The sequence below is a fragment of the Accipiter gentilis genome, chromosome 3 (genome assembly GCF_929443795.1).
Source record: "Accipiter gentilis chromosome 3, bAccGen1.1, whole genome shotgun sequence".
Lineage (NCBI taxonomy): Eukaryota > Metazoa > Chordata > Aves > Accipitriformes > Accipitridae > Astur > Astur gentilis.
In genome coordinates, this window is record NC_064882.1 from 47,232,559 (window position 1) to 47,254,023 (window position 21,465).

At 46.1% G+C, this 21,465-nt stretch overlaps 1 protein-coding gene across 3 annotated transcripts in view; it reads left to right on the plus strand.

Moving 5' to 3' along the window:
- The window catches only part of SFXN5 (sideroflexin 5), a 101,130-nt gene extending 80,501 nt beyond the window's left edge, over positions 1-20,629 (plus strand). For all 3 annotated transcript variants that reach the window (XM_049794367.1, XM_049794387.1, XM_049794378.1), the window contains exon 14: positions 20,126-20,629. In XM_049794367.1, coding sequence (XP_049650324.1) covers positions 20,126-20,203 — 78 coding nt within the window. In that variant the 3' untranslated portion in view covers positions 20,204-20,629. The remainder of the gene's footprint in view (positions 1-20,125) is intronic.
- The last annotated feature ends 836 nt before the right edge of the window (positions 20,630-21,465 follow it).

Below are 21,465 nucleotides of genomic sequence, written 5' to 3' on the forward strand. Positions count from 1 at the left end.
TGTGTGATCCTCCTCCCTTCCATCGCATCCGTTGTTTTCCCACAGGGATGGTCTGCTCCAGGCCTCTCCCATGTGGAGGACATTTAGTAATCAAAACACCAGGGATCAGGGGGACAACCAGGTTGGAATAGGGTGTTTCTTTAAATGTATGAGGATAACGTTCTGCCTGCTTGATCACCCGGCAGAGGAGTGTCTCAGCTAGCACAATGGGTATTCTGTCCCTCTTTAGTGATACCTAAGTCAAGTCTGATCAGATCACAAGTCAAGGGATGTTGGTGTTTCTGACTGATGACTTCTGCTCTGAGACTCCAGTTGGGTTCACCCTGTCTTGTCTGGGGACATGACCTTAGTCAGAGCTGAGCTGCACCAGGGAGAACATGGCTCGGCTCACCCTCTCCCATGACAGTGGTGTTTCCTTGGGGCTAACCTAGTAAAAACAAGTTTTTGTCCATTAAGTAAAGAGCCTGGGATATACGTTTGATGTGGATGTACTTTCCCAGAGATTCTTTGAGGGTTTCTGCCTTTTCATCTTCTAGCTTGGCTCTGGGAAGACACAACCTGGGGGTGAACCGAGGAAAACTAGCCAAGGAACAGGCAGAATGACTAATGAAATCACTCGTACCTAAGTTGAACAAATTGCTAGGGTGTATTTATTTGTAAGTCATTAATATTGACCATTTGGTGTTTGGAGCTTAAAGATTTGAAGATTGTAAATTTGTACATTTACAGGGAGGGTCACTATTATAATGTGATAAAACCTCTATCAAACAGAGCAAAGGACATTGCTGGAATTCTTTTTGTGTCAAGTAGAACAGTTGATCAGAAAGTGCTATCACAGTCTCTACTGGTTAATTCACTTTTTTCGGTCTGGATGGGTTTATCCATGACTTCTAGCCAGGGAATCTTGTTGTACACTTGTCTGCTAGACTGAAAAACGTGTTACAAATTTTTTGTTGTCCTTCTAGCTGTTTACAGGCTGAGATAAAACTGTCCCTTAATCTTCTCTTTAAGAAACTGAATATAGCTCAATCTTGGAGTCTCTTGCTAAAAGACGTGTTTTCTGAAGCTTTAATGATTCATATGGCTCTTCCTTAAACTTTTTCTAATTAGTCAACATCCTTTTTGGAGCACTTCCATAAGAACCAGACACAGTATTCCAGTAAGAAGTTGCACAAGTACCAGTTGCAGGAGCAATGTGATTTGCCTGCTTCTACTTGAATTCGTACATCCACAGAGCATGTTAATCATTTTGGCATGAGCTCAACCTTAGCTCCCTGTCCGTCAGGTTTTTGCTGTGATGCCAAGTTCTGCTCAGAGGTTTTGGTTATGAAAGACAGGGGTATTTCTGGGTCTCACACCCATTCAAGGTCATGCCCGGAGGATGTCCAAAGTTCCTCCTGTCCAGAAGGAGACTTGGACATAGAGCATCGCTTATGCCCCTATTTCCAGGGAAAGGAGCTTCCCCCACCAGAAGGTAGCCATGGCCTTTCCTGGGAGGTCTCTTTTCAAGATAATCAGGGAAGCAAGGCCTCAACTTCATTTACCCAAAGGTTACATTGCCACCGTTTCCCCAAAATGGTGCCCCATGCCGTAGGTACATACACTCTTTTGTGCCCAGAGGCAATTTTGTGTTTGACCATAGCCTGATGCACATTGACCTCTTTTCCACAGATCACCATGTGATCCAGAGGTGTCTGTATCAGTGACCTGGGCTCTTAATTACTTACCACTTTCCCAGACTTTGTGTCATTTCAAGCCTTAAGTGGCAGTCATTGTGTATTTTCTCCCTTCTTACTGACGACACGCATGTTTAATAGCGTTGGCCAAACCAAACCATTCTTTCAACATAGACAGGAAACTCACCCCACAATTCTGTTTTGAAATTCAGCATTTTGTACATTTCCAGTATTTTTTGTAGGCATTGCTTAGCATGGACTTCTCTGAAATAGTAAGTGCCTACTAAGGTCAGTGGGAACTAAAGTTTTGGTACCAGAATCTGAGGCATTCAGAGTTAAATGCTTTGGGCTCTACAAAAATAATTATTCATTGCCTTAGTTCCTTTATCTAAAAATGAAGCCCTCAAGGTCTTTTTGGCTTTTGTATTTTAGCTTTATGGGTGACAGATTATTTATAATGTATAGTATCTGATATTACAGCATGAAATACTGTGTTGATGCTAAGAGCTGAATAAATTGTAGCCCACAAGGAAAATTAAGGTCTGGCTTCCCTCAGAGGATATTCAAATTGCAGGCATCAGGCAATACTGAAACCATACAGCATCACTTGAAAATGACCTTCTAAAAGCAGATGAAATGCTATCTGCAGTGTAAACATGAATCAGCGCTGATTAGTAGATCAAACAGAATGACGTGGTCTCTGCCCACGCTTCATGTCAATGAAAAGCAACCATTACAGCTGCTGGTATAGCTCATTACCTACTGGGATCTCAGCTCTGCTCAACTGGAGTTAGCTCCATGCACGCAGCTGGACCTCACATCTGTTGATGCAAAGGAATCAGATTCTCCATAGCAGCCTGGTCCAATCAGTCTTCCAGTTATGTCTGCATTCATTATAAATGTGTGTGAGTGTGTGTGTAAAGGGCGTTCCTTCCATTCTGCAAAATCTCATTGGTGGTGACTGTGGGAATGCTCAAAGTGAGCAGAGCAAGTGATTTATCTGCAACAATCTCTCCAGAGCTGTTTCTTCACAGTCTTGGATAGGAAATCTGAGTTTCCTTGCAAAGAGTATTTCTCAGAATGTGTGATTTCTTGGTCACTCATCACTGGTCCATTAACTTGCCGGATAACTAAGTTAATAGACTTTGAATGTTTGAACATTGACCTCTCTCTATATGTATATGCATGTGTATATATGTATGCATGTGTGTATTTGCTTTTTCTCATAACTGCAGTAGCTGAAGCAGCTATGAACATAACATGACTGAGATGATGCTGTTGTAATGAGCATTACCCAGGGAGTAAATTATTAACAACAAGTTGTAATAGGCGTGTTTTGTTCCAAAAATATGATTATGGTCTGAGCAGCAACCCTTTCAGGAATTGTAAATGAGCCAAATTATGCCCTTAGTCACACATTCACAGTCCTTTTTCTTCAGTCAGAGAGCAAACACAGAAGCTGATGTGTTATTGAGCGCTTGTTTTAGCTTGGGAGCTTGACTGGCCACCTTTGATCCACTCTTCTAAAGGGGCTCTAACTTACAATTAGTTTTCAAGCAGAATTGAAGCCTTGCAATAGATTTAAGAGATGTGCTAGGTAAATGCAGCCACCTTATCACATCAGCTGTAGCTGCTTCAGAATTATACCTGTTTTAAAATAACTTAAGAGAAATCAGAATTCAGCTCTGGTTGCATACAGAAACACCAATATTAGGTAAATGAAAATTCTGGAGCTGAGCAACCTTCATGTGCTGGGAGGGATAACACATCCAGATCTTCTCCTGGGTCGGTATTTAGTCTAGCTAAGACCTTATACGTTCCTTGATTTTGTACAGATGGAATCCACTTTGATGTCTGCAACAGTGCTCCAGAATTACAGCTTGTTTCTAGATGTTATGGTTTTGAAGATCACCTTATAAAAATAAAACCCTAGTGTCAGCCATAAAGACCTCGGTCCTTGCGAGTAAGCACACTTAAGATGCTGAGAAATACACTTTTCATCCCAATATAGTGTTAAATCCAATACCTAAATGCATCAATATGCATTAAGTAATTCACTGCTGTTAAGTTTAGGAGAAACATCTAGTTAATGCATTTAGCCCACAACCTCCAACTGCCTCCCATGCCCCCCGGGGAATCTCTTTTCTAACCGCCTATCCTACAGCATCCCCACTGACAACTCCTACTCAGCTATGCACTGCCAATAGAAACAGCTGTGACAGTTCCAAACTGAAAATGGGACTTGTGCAAATGAAATTCAGTGTAGCAGCAAAAGAAATAACCATGGGGTTGCTCCACTGATTTTCCACCCTTTGGTCCCTGCTCATCCAGATCATTCGTTTTTCAGCATCCAAGAGGATGCTATTGAGCTTCCAGGGTGCTGCAAACCCACCAAAACTTGCCTCATCCCATGCCCAGTGTGCTGGATCGTGCTGATAGAGAAGGATAAACCCAGGTGAGAAACGGAACTGAAGCAAGAGCTGATGGCAGAGAAAGCCTTCCACTGGCTATAATACACATGCCCTCACCGTGGGTTAAGTTTAAAGGGCCTTGGTTGCTGGTTAGGGCAAAACAAGCCATCTTCCGGAATTAGGCTGGTTTCAGCTGAAAGCCTTTTCTTAAAAATAATCTTCCTTTTGGTTCTCCAGGACAAGGGGAATAAACAGCCTAAAATCCAAGGCTGAGCTATTGTTTTCCAATCTGTTTTAGCCTTCATCTTGTTGGCAGGCTGCTTTAGAAAAGCAAAAGGTTAATGAGCCAATGTGCAGTGGGATTATTGCAGTAAAGATGACAGTGAACCAGTAATTACTAATTAGATGCAGTTTAACAGGAGGAACAAGTGAAATCTCCTCTTCACCAACTGTCAATAATTAGCAGATTTGGTGAGGTTGAAATGTGTCCACAGTTAAAAGGCTGATTTTTTAATGAAATGGCACTTGACAAAAGAGCTGTATGGAGGTCACAGCCATAGCCCTCGAGACGCTTCCCTATACCATACTTAGGAGGGAAATCAGATGCAAGACAGCAGGGGGTCCCCATGAAACCATTTCTCCCTTAGGATTACATTGCACGGGGGGAGGGGAGCAGGAGGGATTCTCTGCAGTAATTTTGTCCAACTTGGATGAGAAGCAAAGGAAAGGATTTGCCAGCTGCCATGGGGAAAAATTTTTGAGAAGTGAGAAGTTCTGTGGTATTTCTTTGCTTCTGGGTCTGAGGAGCGGTTTCCTGAGAGTGCGCTAACCCGAGTGTGCTGGCCAAAGTCTACCCTTGGGATGGAGGTTGGTCCTGGAAGGAACTCCTGTTAGAAAAGAAGGGGCACAAGGTCCTTAAGGACTGGCAGGAGGCTGGAAGCACAGTGGTATGTGACTCCCAAAGACTGCAGAAGATTCAAGCTGTGCCCCGAAGGTTTGGTTTCACACTGACACACAGGCAATACGCCATCGTTGACTTCTGAAGCATTGAGATTCATCTGAGGTTCCTCTCCTATGTACTGATCCAGTTCCTCTTCTGGCAAAGTAACTGTTGACATAGGCAAGAGTATCTTTATTTTCTGCATGAACTTAAAATGGAGAGGCGATCTGTGTGAGCTTCTTTAATGCCCATGAAACTTTTTACTTGAGCAGAAACTCCCAGGATTTATGATACTGGGTGTTTGAATACTGATGTGGTTCAGGCAGGGCTGGAGAGAAAACCTATGGTATTCGGAAATGTTCCGGCCTTCAGAAGAAGGATCGTGCTTAGAAAGGTTTGCATCTGATGATCTTTGGTAAGGATGGACTCATTCTGTCAGAGGTTGGAGGACAAATGAGCGACCCCTTCCAGAGCATAGTCCTGCGCCTGGAAGGGGAAAGTGATTGGAGAGGAGGTGATGTTTGGGGAACAGCAGAATGATACTGCCATGACTACACACAAAGGCCAGACATGGTTGCACAAAACTCAAATGTAAGTGGCTAGACCATCTTTGGTAAGAAATAATAGCCTAAGGAAATCATAAATTACGTCTATCCTTCTAAACCCAGTAGGGTCTGAGCAGAAGCTGGGTCACAGGCCCATGGTGTCCAGCCTGGTTAATTGTATGCGTCTTCTCTGGATCAGTTTTGGCTTTGCAGCTAATGCTAGAGGGGAGCCCACCCAGGGACTGCTCCCAAGGAATAAAACTTCCCTCTTTGGGGGAAGAGTTTGGCCGTATAGATGCAAGCTGTGCCATACCGGTTGTCCCCAAGCCTGAGACTGGATTCTGGTTCATGCTGTTTCATGCAGCTGTAGCCCTGCCTGTCCCGTTGCAAGTATTCAGGAAGTTGTGGTGCAGTAATTTTAGTCTGGGACCTCTCTAGGTTAATTTGATTTATGATCTATAGGGCTTATCTGAGCTGAGTTTTGACATTAGAGGACCATGGCCTTAATCTTGCATTACAGGAGAGTCATGTCTTCCTGCGCCATGACAGGACCATGCCTTAGCTGAGCAGTGGAAAGGCAAAGATCTCTTCAGCCTTTGCTTTGCACACAAAGCAAAGGGTACATCTGTCCTCCCGTATTTCTGGTGGAGCCTACCCTTTCTGTCAGTCTGGTGACTGAAGTGTTTGTCACCAGCTTTTTTTGTGACAAATCCTTCCCTGCTCCAAATCAAATTACAACCTTGGCCATGAATCTTCATGAAGTCACCGGAGCAGCTCAAAGCACCATGGCACCAGTCCCCAGTACTCAATTCTGCTGTCTCAGTAGCTCGTGCAGAGAGGTGGGACCTTAGTCACACAGTACAGCAGGAGTCACCTGTATGTCTCACGAAGGTGACCGTGCAGTACCTGCGGTCTGCTGAACAGGAGAAGTTGCCCTGAGGCTGCTCGCTGAGGGATGAGCAGTGAACTTGAACCTTGCTCTGGGCTAAACAGCCAATGTTTTTGGAAAGGTTTCAATCTCCTTTGGTTTGAAACAGGAGTGCTTTTACCATTTGCTTCTCTGACATCTCCTTTCCCTCCCTGCTCTCACCAGCCCTCTCTAGTTAAGAGCATCAAGCAGAAGAGAAGATGATGTGTTCCTGGCTTAGCCCCCCTTCTCAGCCCCTAGCTCAGGTTTTCCTTCACCTGCGCCAGCTGTCGGGGCAGAGTTTGCAGACCCGGCGTGTGTTTCCCAAGGATCCAGACTTCACACACTGCTTCCCCTTGGCCCTACCCTTTGGCTTTCCCTTTACACCTCCACTGCTCTCCCCCCTCACCCCCCTCAGCAGCCTGGCATCTGCAGAACACCTTTCCTGTCAAAGCAACCAGAAAAAAAAAAAAAAAAATCACAGTAGCTTGTTTCCTGTGCTGTAGATTCCCTCAATTCACTTAACAACTTTTAGTTTCCTTCTAATTGCGTCGCGCAGGGAAGCTGCTGCCCCGGAGCCTGCTGGCATGGAGGAGTCTGTGCATTACTGAAAGTATTTAGGTGGCCTGAGATGGTTTGGCTGGGTTCATGGTTGTGCTTAGCCTTGCAGAGAGACGCACCAGGAGCTGGAATGGTCTCTCCAGAGGGTGGTGATGAGCTGTTATCATTAACTGTCTCAGTAATTGTCGGTGTTATTCCTGTGCTCTGTAGATGCCCATGGACTGTTCCCAACCCATTGTAGGCCTCCTACACAGGTTCTTCTGTCAGGAGCAATCTATCTAGTGGAAGGTGTCCCTGCCCATGGCAGGGGGGTTGGAACTAGATGAACTTTAAGGTCCCTTCCAACCCAAACCATTCTATGATTCTATTCTGTGATTCTATGACTTGCTCTTGGCTGCAGAGATCTGCCCTAGTTCCTGCTCCCACCTTGAGTCTGTCTCTTTCTGCCATCGTCTCCAGTGTGACACAGACAGAAAGAAGCCTGGAGCTTTCACCGTATTTGCTTTAGAGCTTGCAAGGTCAGACCCACTCTCCATACTATAAACTTCCAAGCCAAAGTGACAGCAGAGCTTTTTGGGGAGCTCAGGCATATTCAGGGCAAGGACATAGGCAGGCTCACATGCTCTAAAACCCCTTCTTGAGCACATCTCCCAGGTGAAGGTAATCCTAAACACATGGGGACACTTCAAGCTTGGTAGTCCTCTCCTCCGCTTCCAGTGGTGCTTTAGCCTGAGTTGCTGAACCAACAGCCACAAGCTCCCTCCTGCTTCAGGGAGGGCTTCAATACAGGTTGATGTTTCTGCAAAGAGCTTCTAAAAATCTAATAGACCCAAAGTTCCAAATTCTACCTGACTGTGACATCCTTGTTGTCCCCCCTCAGGTCACGAAAACCCCCAAATACTCACTATTGTATCGTAACTCCCCACTGCTACTCCACAGTGCTTCCACACTGCTACTGTGTGATGCTCTTTCAGGTTCTTTTTCTGGGACTGTAGCAGGAGGATAGGGAAGATGTTGTGGCACAGTAATTTCCTTCTGCCCTCGTCTGGCTGGATGCAGCAGCAGTTCCAGATGCAAATCCATGGGTGATAATGACAGACGCAGCATCTGCCTCATTGCAGAGCCACCTCCCATTTCCCAAACTCACAGCATAATTTATTGCAGTGCCCTTTTGATTCATGTCCTGGCATGACTGAAACTCCTCTTGCTGTGGGGACGCTTACTTGAGACATGACCAGGAAAGAAGGAACCAGTTTCACAAAGCGAAGAATATTTCTGGATCAGGACATCTCCCCTTTCCATGTTTATTTTTTCCCCATGTCTTTCTCAAAATCAAAGCATTTCCCATGCTTACTCGCTCCCTAATGGACTGGGAGGTCTCAGTCACTTCTTCTGGGAGCAAATGTCCTTCTTTCCAAGAGGAAGAGGAAAGATCTGGTGTTCAGGGGCATCAGCTCCACCATCACTCTTTACAAGCCCATAGGAAACGTTGGGGTGGTTAGGTTTACAACTGTTCAGCCTGTTTGCACCTCGCGGTGTAATTATTAGGCTCAATGACATCTCTTGTCTGGGGAGGGTCATGAGTGAGCAGTGCTGTGATTGATTTGGAGCCTGTGTCTTTGTTCTCACGTTCCCTGTCCGAGAGGCTTTGATTTGTTACCAAGCTGGTTTTTGAAGTCGGCTCGTTGAGAGTGGTCCTTTGTTTCAGAACCAGCATTCATGGTATTCAAAGGTGCTGAAAATATTACAGGATCTGGCCCTAATCTCATAATGTGGACCAGCAGAGCTTTTTCTTGCTGGGAAGCGACAGCTTGAAATGAACTGTTATTTGTGGTCATTCGAGGTGGGTGTGGGAGAAGGGACCCCTTTGTACTGCCCAGGGGCTTCAGCAGCGGTGTCAGACAGGATCTGGTTTCATGTTTATATCTCTGTCCCTGGGATACAGGTTCAAGTATGTAAACTATCTATCCTGCAAGCACAGGCTGCTGCAGGTGTGTGGGTGCTAGTGGGCATAAAAAAACATTCCTGACACCATCTCTTTTGAGGAGTCTTCACCTCCTGATGGCTATAAGCCATTAGGAGTCAAAAGAAAGAGCTGACATCCGACAACTCCGGATAAACAGCTAAACATTAACCCTTAAAGTGGCTCGAAAAACATACTTAAAAGGCACTTTGTGGAAAGAAGCCATTTTTTTTCCAGGCCTGTTAATTGCTGTCTTTCTTCAGGACACCTTTCAGCAGCACCTACAGTAAACAGACCGGCTCCTCCTGAAGCACTTCCCCCACGGATTCCTGCCCTGCTCGCTGGGGAGCCTGCAGAGATGGCCATCCCCGTCTCCTCCTGCCCTGTGCAGTCCTCCTGCGGGTCCTTGGTTTTGTTGGTTTCTCCTTGGCCTGAAAGCCAAGACCTTTCCTCTCTTGCTGCCAGCCCACCCTGAAAACTCAATCCCCTTTCTTGGTTGCCATCAGCCTCTTTATTTGGTGCAACTGGGTTTGTCCCCGGCTCTTCCCTGGCTGTTGCCTGGCTTACCCCTCTCTTTTTGCATAGTGTTGGAGATGTCCTTTTCTGCATACTCAGAGGCAGTTGGTTTAGCTCACCTGAAGCAACCGTAGCTCAGACTACTCCAAGTGAGACATTAAGGATATGAGCTAAGGAAGGCGGCCAGTTGTCCAGACTTGCCTGCTGTAAGCATGCTTGCTTACTGCAGAGAATGCCTTATTAATCACGTTTCCCAAGCACAGGTATATATAATTATCTGTAATTGCTTTTTAAATCATTTGGACCTAGCAGCCTGTTTCTAGTGAGGCTGTCGGTCCTTCAAGAAGAGGAAATGTGATGGAGGTTGGGATCCTGAGGAACTTGCTTAGCTTCTTTAAAGCAACAAGGACATCCCTAAATCCTGCAGTAGTCATCATGCTCTTCCTTCTTAATAGCAGGAGAATTGCAGGGTTTGATGTTCTCACTAAATAGCAACAAATGCTCTCTTCCTCAACAGAACTGCTGGAGGGATTCTTACCAGAATGGACCTAATAGCTCATTTTCCTCCAAAGGGAAACCTGCTACATTCATAATGTCCATATTCAAAAGTAGGATTTTTTTCTTCCAAAAGAGGAGAGATGCTTCTAACTCTTTGTGAATGCCTTTCATTCCAGCAAGGAGCAGTGACCCTAAACTCTGCAATTTTGGGGGTTCTTAAGATCATATTTTAGGTGGGTTGATGACTTTTCCACCCAACATTCAGTTGGCTTGAATGTTCCCCCACAAAGCCTACATCATGTAATGTGAGTTTTCGTCCTTGAGGCCAGGCAGAAGTTTCTTTTGCCCTACACGCTATAGACCGAATGCCATGCAGAGTTCTGGGAGAAAGTCCTTTCCTGAAGAATGGTCCTTACCCCATGAAGCTGGGTGACCTGAGGTCAGAACACCTGTGTTTCTGCTGTGGTACCAGCCTAAGACATCCACCTCTCCAGAGCTCCTGTAGAAATTAATTAATGAGGTAAACTGAGAGTTTACCTCATGAGCACTTACCTCCTACGAATGAACAGATCTTCTTCTCCAGAGTGAAGGAGGAAAGGCGTCTTAGCTCCTGCAAAGGCCTTTTGTGTGGTTCTTTGCTTCATGGCAGACACCTTATGCGATGGTCTTAGCTTCTCTCCGTCACAGCTTCAATTCTTTGTTTAGTCTTGTGCTTGAGCTTCTACATTTCTCTGTATGGGTGGTAAGTTTGTGTTACTTGTGTCTTACCCCTTGATCCCTTGCAAAGCGTTGCAGAACAAGGTGCCATGCTCACCAGGGACGCAGGCTGGCACCTCCTGGATAGCAGTGACTGTGTGAAAGGAAGGAAAGCCCTTCACCTTCCTGGGTTGCTAGAGAGAAATGGAAATGTCTCTTTTCTCCGGAAGACAGACAGAAAGAACTTCTGTTTTTTACCTTGCTATTTGAAACTGTATGGTTTGGAACCTTATGGTTTCAAAGCTTTTATTTGTTTTGTTTTGTTATTTAAATACTTGAGGTTTCTGGTCCTGTGGGCAATGCTCTTCTTTCCCAGAAGACTCAAATCCACAATTTTGCAATGGCTTGGAAACGTGACGTGGGGGGGGTTGACCTTTCAATCTGTTTATAAAGCTGGAAGGCTTGAGAGAGTCTGAGCCGTGTGAGCCCAGTGCTAACAAAACTCAGCTCCTAGGAGTGGCTTTCATTCATATCACCATGTCTGTGCATCATTGATGTCATCTTGAGACACCAGAACGGTTCCCATGGGGAACTGGAAGGTTAGAGCTGGTATCTTACTGGTGGACTGGTTTGGGACACCGAACAAACACGGGAGCCAGAGCACAGGAATGAAATGCGGCTGTTGAACTGCTCTGCTACAGGACAGGTAGGGACACGCCGAGTAGTTGAAGCTACCTTGCAGCCTTAGGTGCCTGCTGTCATATATTATTATCCCATCTGCTGACACTGTTATCATCGGTCATTTCTAGAGCACCAGAAACAAACGTGCCACTGGGTGAGGGGAGCTCGTTGCCACATGGGCAAATGTGTTCTGCTCCTGTTTGGTTGGGCAGTAAGCTAAAATGCCATGTTTTCCTTTTTCCCATCTGATTAAAGTATTGGGGTTTTTTGATATGCATATTATTTTTCTTTAGAGAAGCTGTGATACGCTAATTTGCAACTCCTGAAGCTGAAGTTAAAAACTCCTACCCTTGATCATAGAATCACAGAATCATTTTGGTTGGAAAAGACCTTTGAGATCATCAAATCCAACCATTAACCTAACACTGCCAACCCACCAAGGAAGTGGTGGAAGTTGCTGTCCCATAACTAACCCATAAATTCTGCAGACTCTTCTGCTCTGCTTCAGGGCAGAGTCAATTGTTCCCATTTAAGGTGAGGGCAGTAACATCTTAAGCCTTGTAGCTGTCTCAAAACCGATTGCACATCTCTAGCCAAACATCTGTCGAGCATAAGGAATATTCTGCTCATCTCGATACAGAAACCTGATGGCACCCAAGGTGCTGCTGACACTTTGCATTTTGTGCTTTGCTAAAAGCAGTGACGTTTTCAGGGGACGGTGCAGAGGTGTCAGCAGATGTGACACAGTGTGAATAGCTTCTGGTGCTAACACCATCACTGACATACTTTATATCTAACACATGTCATAGGGGAGTATGCGTGGTGCCACATTCAGACCCTTTCCAGCCAGGTCTGAGAAGAACCTCTGTTTTCTGCTCAGTCCTACAGGCAGCTGGAGGTGGATGCTGGTGGTCAAAGCATCCATGGCAAAACCCAAAAAATTCTTCTGAAATGGATAACCCTCAAGAGCCAGACCAGCCATATATTCCAACTTTCGTCCTTTTTATTGTTTCAAGGAGGGGAGAGAAAATGGAGATAAAATTAATTTCAAGCAATGGTCCTTTGTAATGCTAGTTCTAGGTATGTCCAAGCAGAGGTTAGACAGCAGTACTGAGATACATCTTTAGTGTAAATGTGCTGGCCAGATGTCCTGTCAGAGGCAATGCATTTCTCTCTTGCACTTCGGTGTAAGCCTGGTTCACTGTCTGCAGAGAAATTATATATCCCTAAAAACTTACTGTTTTGAAACAGCACTCTGAATTCAGAGCTGTTTATGTTGAAATCCTCCAGGAAACTACTACATTGCGGGGATTTAACAGGTTAGCCACCTGCTAGACACACAGCAGTAGTTCCAGATTTGCAGTCAAACAAGAAACTTTGCAAATTACCCAGGCTGCTTGGTAGTTCCTTACTTTACATATATGCTGAATTACATGTGAATCCACTTACATTGCAGTGAATGGGTAGTATAAACCAAATACACTCCTGAGCTTGTTCTTAACTGCTTATTCCTGGGCTGTCCTTATCTGCTGCTGGCTTTGCTTTACTTCCAAGCATGTAAGAGAGGAACCTCTTGCTCCATGAGTGTGTCTGCCCTCCCAGCATGAGGCTTCAGGGGTTTAGTTGTATCCACGGTTGTAGGCTCTGATCACTTGGGTGAGGCTGTGCCATGACTTCGTTAGAAATGTAGGCCAAGCACTAATGGTAGTGGTTGTCTTGATGCAGGTGTACGTGACAAAATTTTAATCTTTTTCCAAAATAGGAAAGGGTCCAGAGCACCAGAGGGGTTTAATCTATTTGCTTGTGCAGCAGCTCCCAGCTGTCTTCTCCTCCCAAAACTGCTACCTTCCCAGAACATCTTCTGGTGAGCTCTTCTCTGCCCTGGACCACACCGTTGCACACCCCAGGTTGTGCGGATGTCCAACCTTCGCAGCGCTCTGCTTGCAGCGTGGATGGGCTCTGCCCGACCGGCGGGCTGCTTCCTCGGCACAGCGCGGGCTGGAAAAGCACGTCAGCCCTGCTCCTTGCACCGTGGTGACCGGGGAGCGTTGCGAAGGCTCTTAGGGAATGTCAGTCCCCGGGTGCAGTTGCATACCTTGGTGTGTCAAACAAAAGGAGATGATCAAAGCAGGGATGGTGAGAAAGGCGGTTCTAAATCCTCACCGGGGAAGCGCTCGGTGCCGCCGCACCAGCAGGTGCGCAGCTCTTTGATCCCTGTATTTCAGGGGGTCCAGCCCTCCCTCCCCACACCAACGCCAAAGTGAGCACTTTTTGGGGAAGTTGGATGGTGTCAAACCTGTGAGTGGGCTCCCACCGAGCCACAGGGCTCTTGCATCCCAGGTGGGGCCAGATTCGGACATGTTGCGACCAGGGATGGGTGGAGGGACACCCGGCTGCTGGGCTGCGAGTGGTGACTTCCCAGGCTCTGGTCACATTTTGTTAACACCTTAGCCAGCATTAGGGATAGAAATGGTGTCAAATAACTTGTTTCCATGTTTTTAAGAAAAACATTTTGACTAGATATGATGTTTTTTCTTATGAAAATGGAATGTTTCTTTAAAAGAGGGGGGTCTAAAAGAGTTGAGAGAACCAAAAAATTAAGAGAACTGTACTAGTCAACTCTTAAGTTCCATTTTTATTATTAATTTGAAGGAAAAACTAACAAAGTTCGGGTTTATCTCAAAATCATTTCCCCCTAGCTTTGTGATTTGGCCAGCAAGCTGAGTATCAATTATTTATGAAGTTACCTGTTATCATGTACATTAGTCATGAGACTATCTCTCAACTAGTGTGTCCAGTTTTGGGGTACACAGGGGTTTTTTAACTGTGTAGAAAAACTGAGAAGTGGTCAGAAAAGAGCTTTAATACCAGTATTTCAAACAATAATCTGCCTTGCAGAGAAGAAGCATGAGTTTTGTCTATAAATTTTAAGAAAGGTGATTTAATAGTCTTTGAATACTTTCATGGGAAGAAGATTTCTGGCAGGAGAGAGCTCCTTAGTGCAGCAAATAGATAAATGCAAAGCTGAAAGTCTGAATTTAGAAAAAGGCAAACCATGACATGGCTGGTGTTCTTTGAAGCGGGACACTGAGAGATCTTGTAGCTCTGCTGTTGCTTGGACTCCTTGACCAGAGGCTGGATAACTTTTGAAAAACATCTTCTGTGATTTAATCAAAAAGTTCTTGGGCAAGACGTGCATTTCCTGAATCCTCTTACCTGTCAGGTCACCTTCAGTTGGCTGTAGGTCCGTAGCATTTCCAAGAAACACTCCTTAGCAAACACTGATTTCCTCATCTCATTCCTTAGTGAGTGGATCTGTGGAGAGCACTTTAATTTTTGATGTCTGGGAAAAGCTTTGGAAAGAGTTTATCGGAACAGAGGAGGAAAAAATCTTGCTGTCTTTAAATCATTCAGTATACATTTTCCAATTTTGGAAAGCCTTATAAAATTAAGCACGGGTTCAGATTTGTGATTTTGGCCCCATCAGCATTCTTTCAGCTACTGTCAATTAAACGAAGAAAAGGAGATCTGAAATATCTGAAAGAAGAACATTTAGGCAGTCTTGCTGTGGGAACAAGACCATCAAAACCCCCATCAAATTGGTTTTTGACCCCAAGTAAGTGTGTTAAACCAAATTTAATAAGGTTCTGCTTCTCAGCAGAATTGCATTAGGTGACCGTGGGCTGAAGGTAAAAGAAAGCCTCAGCAGAGCCATACAGAGATGCTTTCACACCATGGTTGCACCAAGCTACAAGCAGAGGTGCCTGGTGACCGTGGCGTGGCTGATGAGCAGTAGCTCATCTATCCCAGGAAAAACATGTTCTTTTTTCACCGAGGACAGAGCAGAGTCTCTTAGAGGTGCTGGATGTGCCCCGCTTCTCCATCTAGCTGTGCACAGAGCCCACCACCGTGATGGCAGCAGCTGCCAGTCCTTCATGGTGCCTCATGGTTCCATTTATTAACCGAAGTCCTTCTTACACCTCACCGAGCTTTACTAGCGCTCGGCTAGCTTGGCACTGCCTTCGGCACTTGCCCTGATGTCTCATGGCCCAGGAGGAGATGGCAGAGGGCTGCTGGAAGGGCCGGGAGATCTCCCCCGGGCTCCGAACCGGGGCTACCACCAAGTCTCCTCGCTGGCACCACCAAGGCAGCAGCAGAAGATGCGGTGACCAGCCTGATCCTCCCTTCCCCCACCTCCCGGTGCAGCATCCGTCAGTCCGCATGACCCTCCCCCTACCAAAATTGGCTGCTTTCTTCCTTCTCCCCCCCCCCCCCCTCCCTTTTTTTGGCTGAGTGATGAGCTGTATGCCAAATCCATCTGCTCCTGTCTCCCCTAGCTGCCTTCCATATCATTACAGGATCCCTGGCAGCGAGCCTAGACCTATCTCTCTCCCTGCACTCTTAGGAGCACATTCCTTTCTACACCTTTTCCCGAGCTGGGATAGAAATGAGTATCAACCCCAAACAAAAAGCATCTGCTTTCTGCCTGCTTCTGCTTCACCGGACGCGCATGTACGCTACACTCGTGTCAGCAGCGAATGCAAAACACACACAACCCCCCACCTCGCCGCCCCGCATCCAACATGGGCTGACGAAACTTTGGGCGCCGGGAGCCTGCCTCACACCCTCTCCCTCTCCGTCTCCGCAGCACCAGCTGTGACCACCGCACCATTTGTTCCTCCAGCCCACGCCAGCACTCGGAGCCAGTTCTTTATCACCCCAATTAGCCTTGTCTGTGCTGATGAGAGGAGAGAGGCTTCCACTGCAAGGCAGAGACGGGGGGAAGAGAGCTGGCGCGCGGTGGGCACCGTGAAAGGCGATTCCCTTTACAGCGGCTTTGTTCCCTGGGAGGGATAGATTTCACCGGGTCAGGAGCACCGCTAAAAAGCCAGCGCTGTCATCCCGCCTGCATTACCTGGGTGATGCCGGTTTATAAACAGTTGCTTGAATAAGGTCAGGGGACACCGTTTCTTGGGTTTTTTCCCTTTTGTCTTCATGCACTCGGCTATGTGCTAGAGGAAAGAGGAGCGTCCTCAGGCTGCACTGGCTCCCAGGTGTTGCCATGGGCTGATGCACCCTGGCTGTGTCCCCAGCGAGGATCTCCCTCCATCTACAGCAAAGCTTCCAGTAGCCTCATAGCAGGGTGAAGCAATTCCCCCATCTCCCACTGCCTCGTTATAGTGTCTCCTGTGCTGGTACATCAGGATACCGAGTGGTCGATGCTGCACTGATGCTCATGCAGCCATCAGCCAGAAAGCCTGTCTTTTTTCCCCCAAACCTCGTAGGACTCTCTAGGAGTGGTGCTTGTACACCATGCTTCCCCGAGTGCTGGCTGTGACCTTGCATCCCTCCTGGACTTGTCTTCTCCTGGATTCATTGTTGAAGACTCTTTTCTGGTACGTACTTCAGTGCTATCATCCCAGAGCGGGGAAGGGGATCCATCCTTTGCCCCAGCACAAGTAGATCTACCCCACTGGGAGGAAGAGGATGGACACAATTCAAACCCAGTCCCATGGTGGGCACTCAGTTTGGAAGGACAAAGTCACCCGATATGGGGTGGGTGGGGCAGGTCCCACCAGTGTAATCCCAACAGGGTTGAACCTGTTCCTCAGAGCCCCCTCCATGGCAGGCGTTTCTTGTTAGAGGGGTTCCTAGCATGGCCATGACCAAGAAGGACCCTGCTGGGGGTCATCTTTGAAGCTGAGATACAAGAAACTTGACAAGAAACTCTGTGGTCTCCAGATCTGTTTCACAACGCCATGTCCAGTGGAAAGTTGGCCAAGCAGGTCCAGGATGCTGGACAGCTAGAACAGCAGTCTACACCAAAATAGGTGAAATTACACTTTCCAACAAAAAAACCCTGAGGGATTCAAAGACTGAACTGGTACACAATAAGGTTGCGTCTTAATGTTGTCTTAATATCTCTAGTCTGCCACCTGAATGCTTCTCCCTGTTCTTCTGCATTTGATTTCCCAGTGAGAGGAGTAAGTTACTCCTGATGCATTTCTGAAGGGCTTTACCAGTGCTGCTGTGGAGTACACCCCTCCTGTACCTGCCTCCTTGGTGCAGATGCAGCCCTTGGAGCTCCTGTAGCTGAGGCTCTGGAGCAGTTTTTGATATCTGCTTTATTAAAGCCAGCCAGAAAGAGATCTGCTGAGATTGCTCCAGTTCAACCAGTCATCCCCAGCAAATGTATTTCACATCTTTCCAGGCTTCAGAGAGGGGCTTACGTGAGTTCAGTAATATGCAGCTCCAAACCAATGCCTGTATCTTCTTCCAAGATCTTCAAAAGAGTCCCTGACCGTGTGTCCATCTTGCATTAGGCATTCATTCCCTTGTCCTTCTGCTCAGACACCATAATTTGTCTCCGAACTATCCCACCTCAATCCTGTCCCTCCTAAATCTAACAGCCTAAATCCCATCCCATCTACCAGCCTTGTGTACAGCCTTGCCATGAATGAAGAGCTCAGCCATGCAGGGAAAAGAGGCCGCTTCCCTCCTGGACCCACGGGAAGGAAGCTGAAAGGACCTACAAGCAGTTGTCTCATCTGTCTCCTTCCACCAAGACAAGCTGAATTCTGCTTAAACTATTCTTGATGGGTTTCATCTAATTTGTGCTGAAAACTTCCCACCACAGAGACACCACACCTTCCCCGAGCATTTGGTTGCAATACTTTACTCCTTCCCACTAGGATACTCTTCCTGCTGTTCAGCTTGGATCTTACTCGATGCTTTTTGAATTGTGTCCCAAGAGAGTGTGAACAAAACATTACTCCTTTCTTCTCTGCTGTACCCTCTTGCACACGCAAATACCACCGTGCCTCCCTTGAACTTCTCTCTTCTACACTCAGCACTTCCAAGCCCGCAACGTTTCCCCATAGGGCTTGCTTTCAGACCACTTATCTGGGGTCCACCAAGGCAGATGTGACTTTCCTTGGAGCTCCCACCTCTCCAGCCCCCATTGGAGAGGAAGGGACTGTGGTGGCTCTCCATTAGCTTTCTGAGGAGGTGTCCCAGTAGTAGGTTGGTTTTTGCTCTGTCCGAGCTGCCCCACATCCCCAAGCCCTACTGACACTAGCATGGACGGTCAGGGTTGGACCACCAGGTCATTTTAAAGCACTGCCCACCTTGATATTTTCATACCCGTGGGTGAAACCACCCAGTCGCGATGCCTCGAAGCTTTTCTTTCTGTCTCTGGAAGAAAAATAAGAAAACAATAGGAAGAAAAGCTGCGTCAGAGCCAGGCAGATCGGAGTTAATCCTCCCTCAAAATGGATCCCGTCAGTGCCGGTGTACGTGAGAATTGCCTCTCCTGCACCTTTGCTGGGTACTCTCCCCGGCACAATGCTTCACTTTGTGTTTCAGCACAGAGAGAAATGGTGAAGTTGCTAATAATGGCACTAAAAGAAAATATGCTACATCTGTTATGGATAGCAGTACAAAATTAGCTGATCACACCTCTGACACCCAAGATGTCTTCACTTAAAATACTCGTTGGCTTACTTTACATAATTTGCTGATTATATTTGAAAGAAATACAATTTTGCAATTACTGTTCTTTCTGGTGTGCTATCTATGCATCATTTTCTTTTTATGTTTATATATTTCTCCTTCATTAGTGCAGTCTGAAGGGTGATTAGATCCCTTCAAACATTTTACAGAGGTTAAACGTTGATTAAGATTTAATTATTACTGTAAATAGCTTGGAATGACATATGGTGCAAAAACCTGACATATGTGCATTTGAATAAATGAAGTGCTATTTCCCATGATGCTTCAGTAGCTGTTTAACAGCTTTGCTGAAGGGTTATGTTGCACCTCATGTTAAGATTGCTTTGATGTTATATTTTGTTGGGTTTTTGCAGCTGAAAGCTAAGAACAGTTTTTCCAGTTTTTAAAAACATTGAATATTTTAAATACCTAAATTGTTTTGCACAAATTTTTGCTAATTTGTCTAACTAGGTTAAACATTTTCAAAAGCATTTCGATTTTAACGTGGGTTCCTAGCATTGTGTCAGCAACAGCATCAATTCAATGTATAGGATTTCTAAAAGTCTGGTCTTGCAAGGTGCCCTGTCCCAGTTGGGAGCCGGGATCTTTGTTTGCTGTGGGAACCGGGAGCACCACGGATCCCTCCCAGGGATGCAAAGGTTCGGAGTGATTTCAGAGCAAGGGAAAGCTTCTTGCGAAGCCAGCAGAAGGAAGAAATAGGGAAAGGGCTGGAGGTTTTATGGAGACAGAGAAAGGGGTAGGTAGATTTTAGCTGTGATCCATCCCTGTTGGAGGATATCGAGCCCTGGTCCACAAGCCGAAAGAGAGTGTGCTGTCCCCTCGTGTCACCAGGCAGCCCTTGGCTTTGACGGGTCCCTACGGGTGCAAACCCCGGCTTCGGGGACTGGATTCCTTCTAGCACCATGTGAGGGGACCTTGGCTGCGGGAAAAGGAAGGAATGTTTTCTGGAAAATGATGGGTGGGATCCGTTTGATTACACTCTGTAATTCACTGAATATGGCAAGGCAGCACGCGTGCCTCATTTCATGTAATATAAGTCAATCCAAACAAGGTTGTTTTGAGACTTGAGCAGAGTAAAGCACATTAAAATGACACGGAAAAGGCATTGTATTATTTACATATTATACTTCTCCACATTAATTCATTGATCCATCAAGCTCCTGCTGCAGCACAACAATGCAATACCAATTCTGATCTTGCCTCCTCTTTGATTTCACAGATTGAGACATCTCGGCTGGAGCCAGAAATCGCATTGGCCACTACCAGTAAGACTGTAGTCTACAATAAAGGACTGTAAGTGGGAGCGGACCATCTCAGCCCAGAAGATTTGGGGAGGGAAAGGGGGAAACTTGAGATCCCGACTGGGAAAAAGAAAATAACAACAAGAGAAAACAAATAATAGAGCTCAGCGATAGTAACGTATTACTGCTCCCAGCGAACTGGGAGTAAATTAACACTTGCAGAGAACTGACACCTCACACCAGTCAAAAAGATTAATATTAAAAGTCTTAAATTAGCAACAGGAGCAGCAACAAAAAAAATCACATTCAAACACTTTAGAGAACTAGCTAAAGAAGAATCTCAGAACTTAATAGCACTGCATGGAGGGAAGTTTAACAGCGTGTTTACGTGGTTATACCTAACTACATGAAAGTAGGCTTCACTGAGCAAATTTTGTTTTCAATGCAAATTAAATTTCCACACTGATGCTGCACAAAAATAATTCCATAGAGATCAACGGGTGCATGAATGTGAAGCACTTGATAGGGTGTTTGATAAGTGTCCTGTATTGGTTTCATGCTGATCCTGCCCCACGGATCATGCTCAAAAGCAGCCTGCCATGGTTCAACGTGCAATGCTTCGTTAGCACAGTGAAGGTCGTAGCCTGTGCGCTGTCTGTCCATCCCTCCTTCCTTCTTCTGCAGATGGTCCTGGTGGCATCCTGCCATTCATTGCAGTTGCAAGACTTTGTGTCACAGGAGCCTACTGGCGGACACATCTGCAAGGGCTTTTGCCCGGGGTTCAAGATACTGGAAAGCCAACATGCCCACACATTGAGTAGGAAGGGCTCTTACAGCAAAAATGCGATCGATCTGCTCTTTTCCTTTGCACGGACATGAAGGATGGCATTTGTCCCACCTAACATAGACCCTCTAAAAGTAAGGTTGTTAAGCTAGCTAATTGGCTAAGCCACGCTTTGCTAAGCTAGTTGTCTAAGGACAGACTATGCTTTAACTTCTGTTCAGCCCTTAAGTGGTCAGGCAGTTGGACTAGATGATCATTGTAGGTCCTTTCCAACTGAACTCCTCTTTCTCTTCTCTTCTCTTCTCTTCTCTTCTCTTCTCTTCTCTTCTCTCCTCTCCTCTCCTCTCCTCTCCTCTTCCTCTTCCTCTTCCTCTTCCTCTTCCTCTTCCTCTTCCTCTTCCTCTCCCTCTCCCTCTCCCTCTCCCTCTCCCTCTCCCTCTCCCTCTCCCTCTCCCTCTTCCTCTTCCTCTTCCTCTTCCTCTTCCTTTTCTTCTTCCTCTTCTTCTCTATTTTTGCCAACACTTTAAGCCAGCA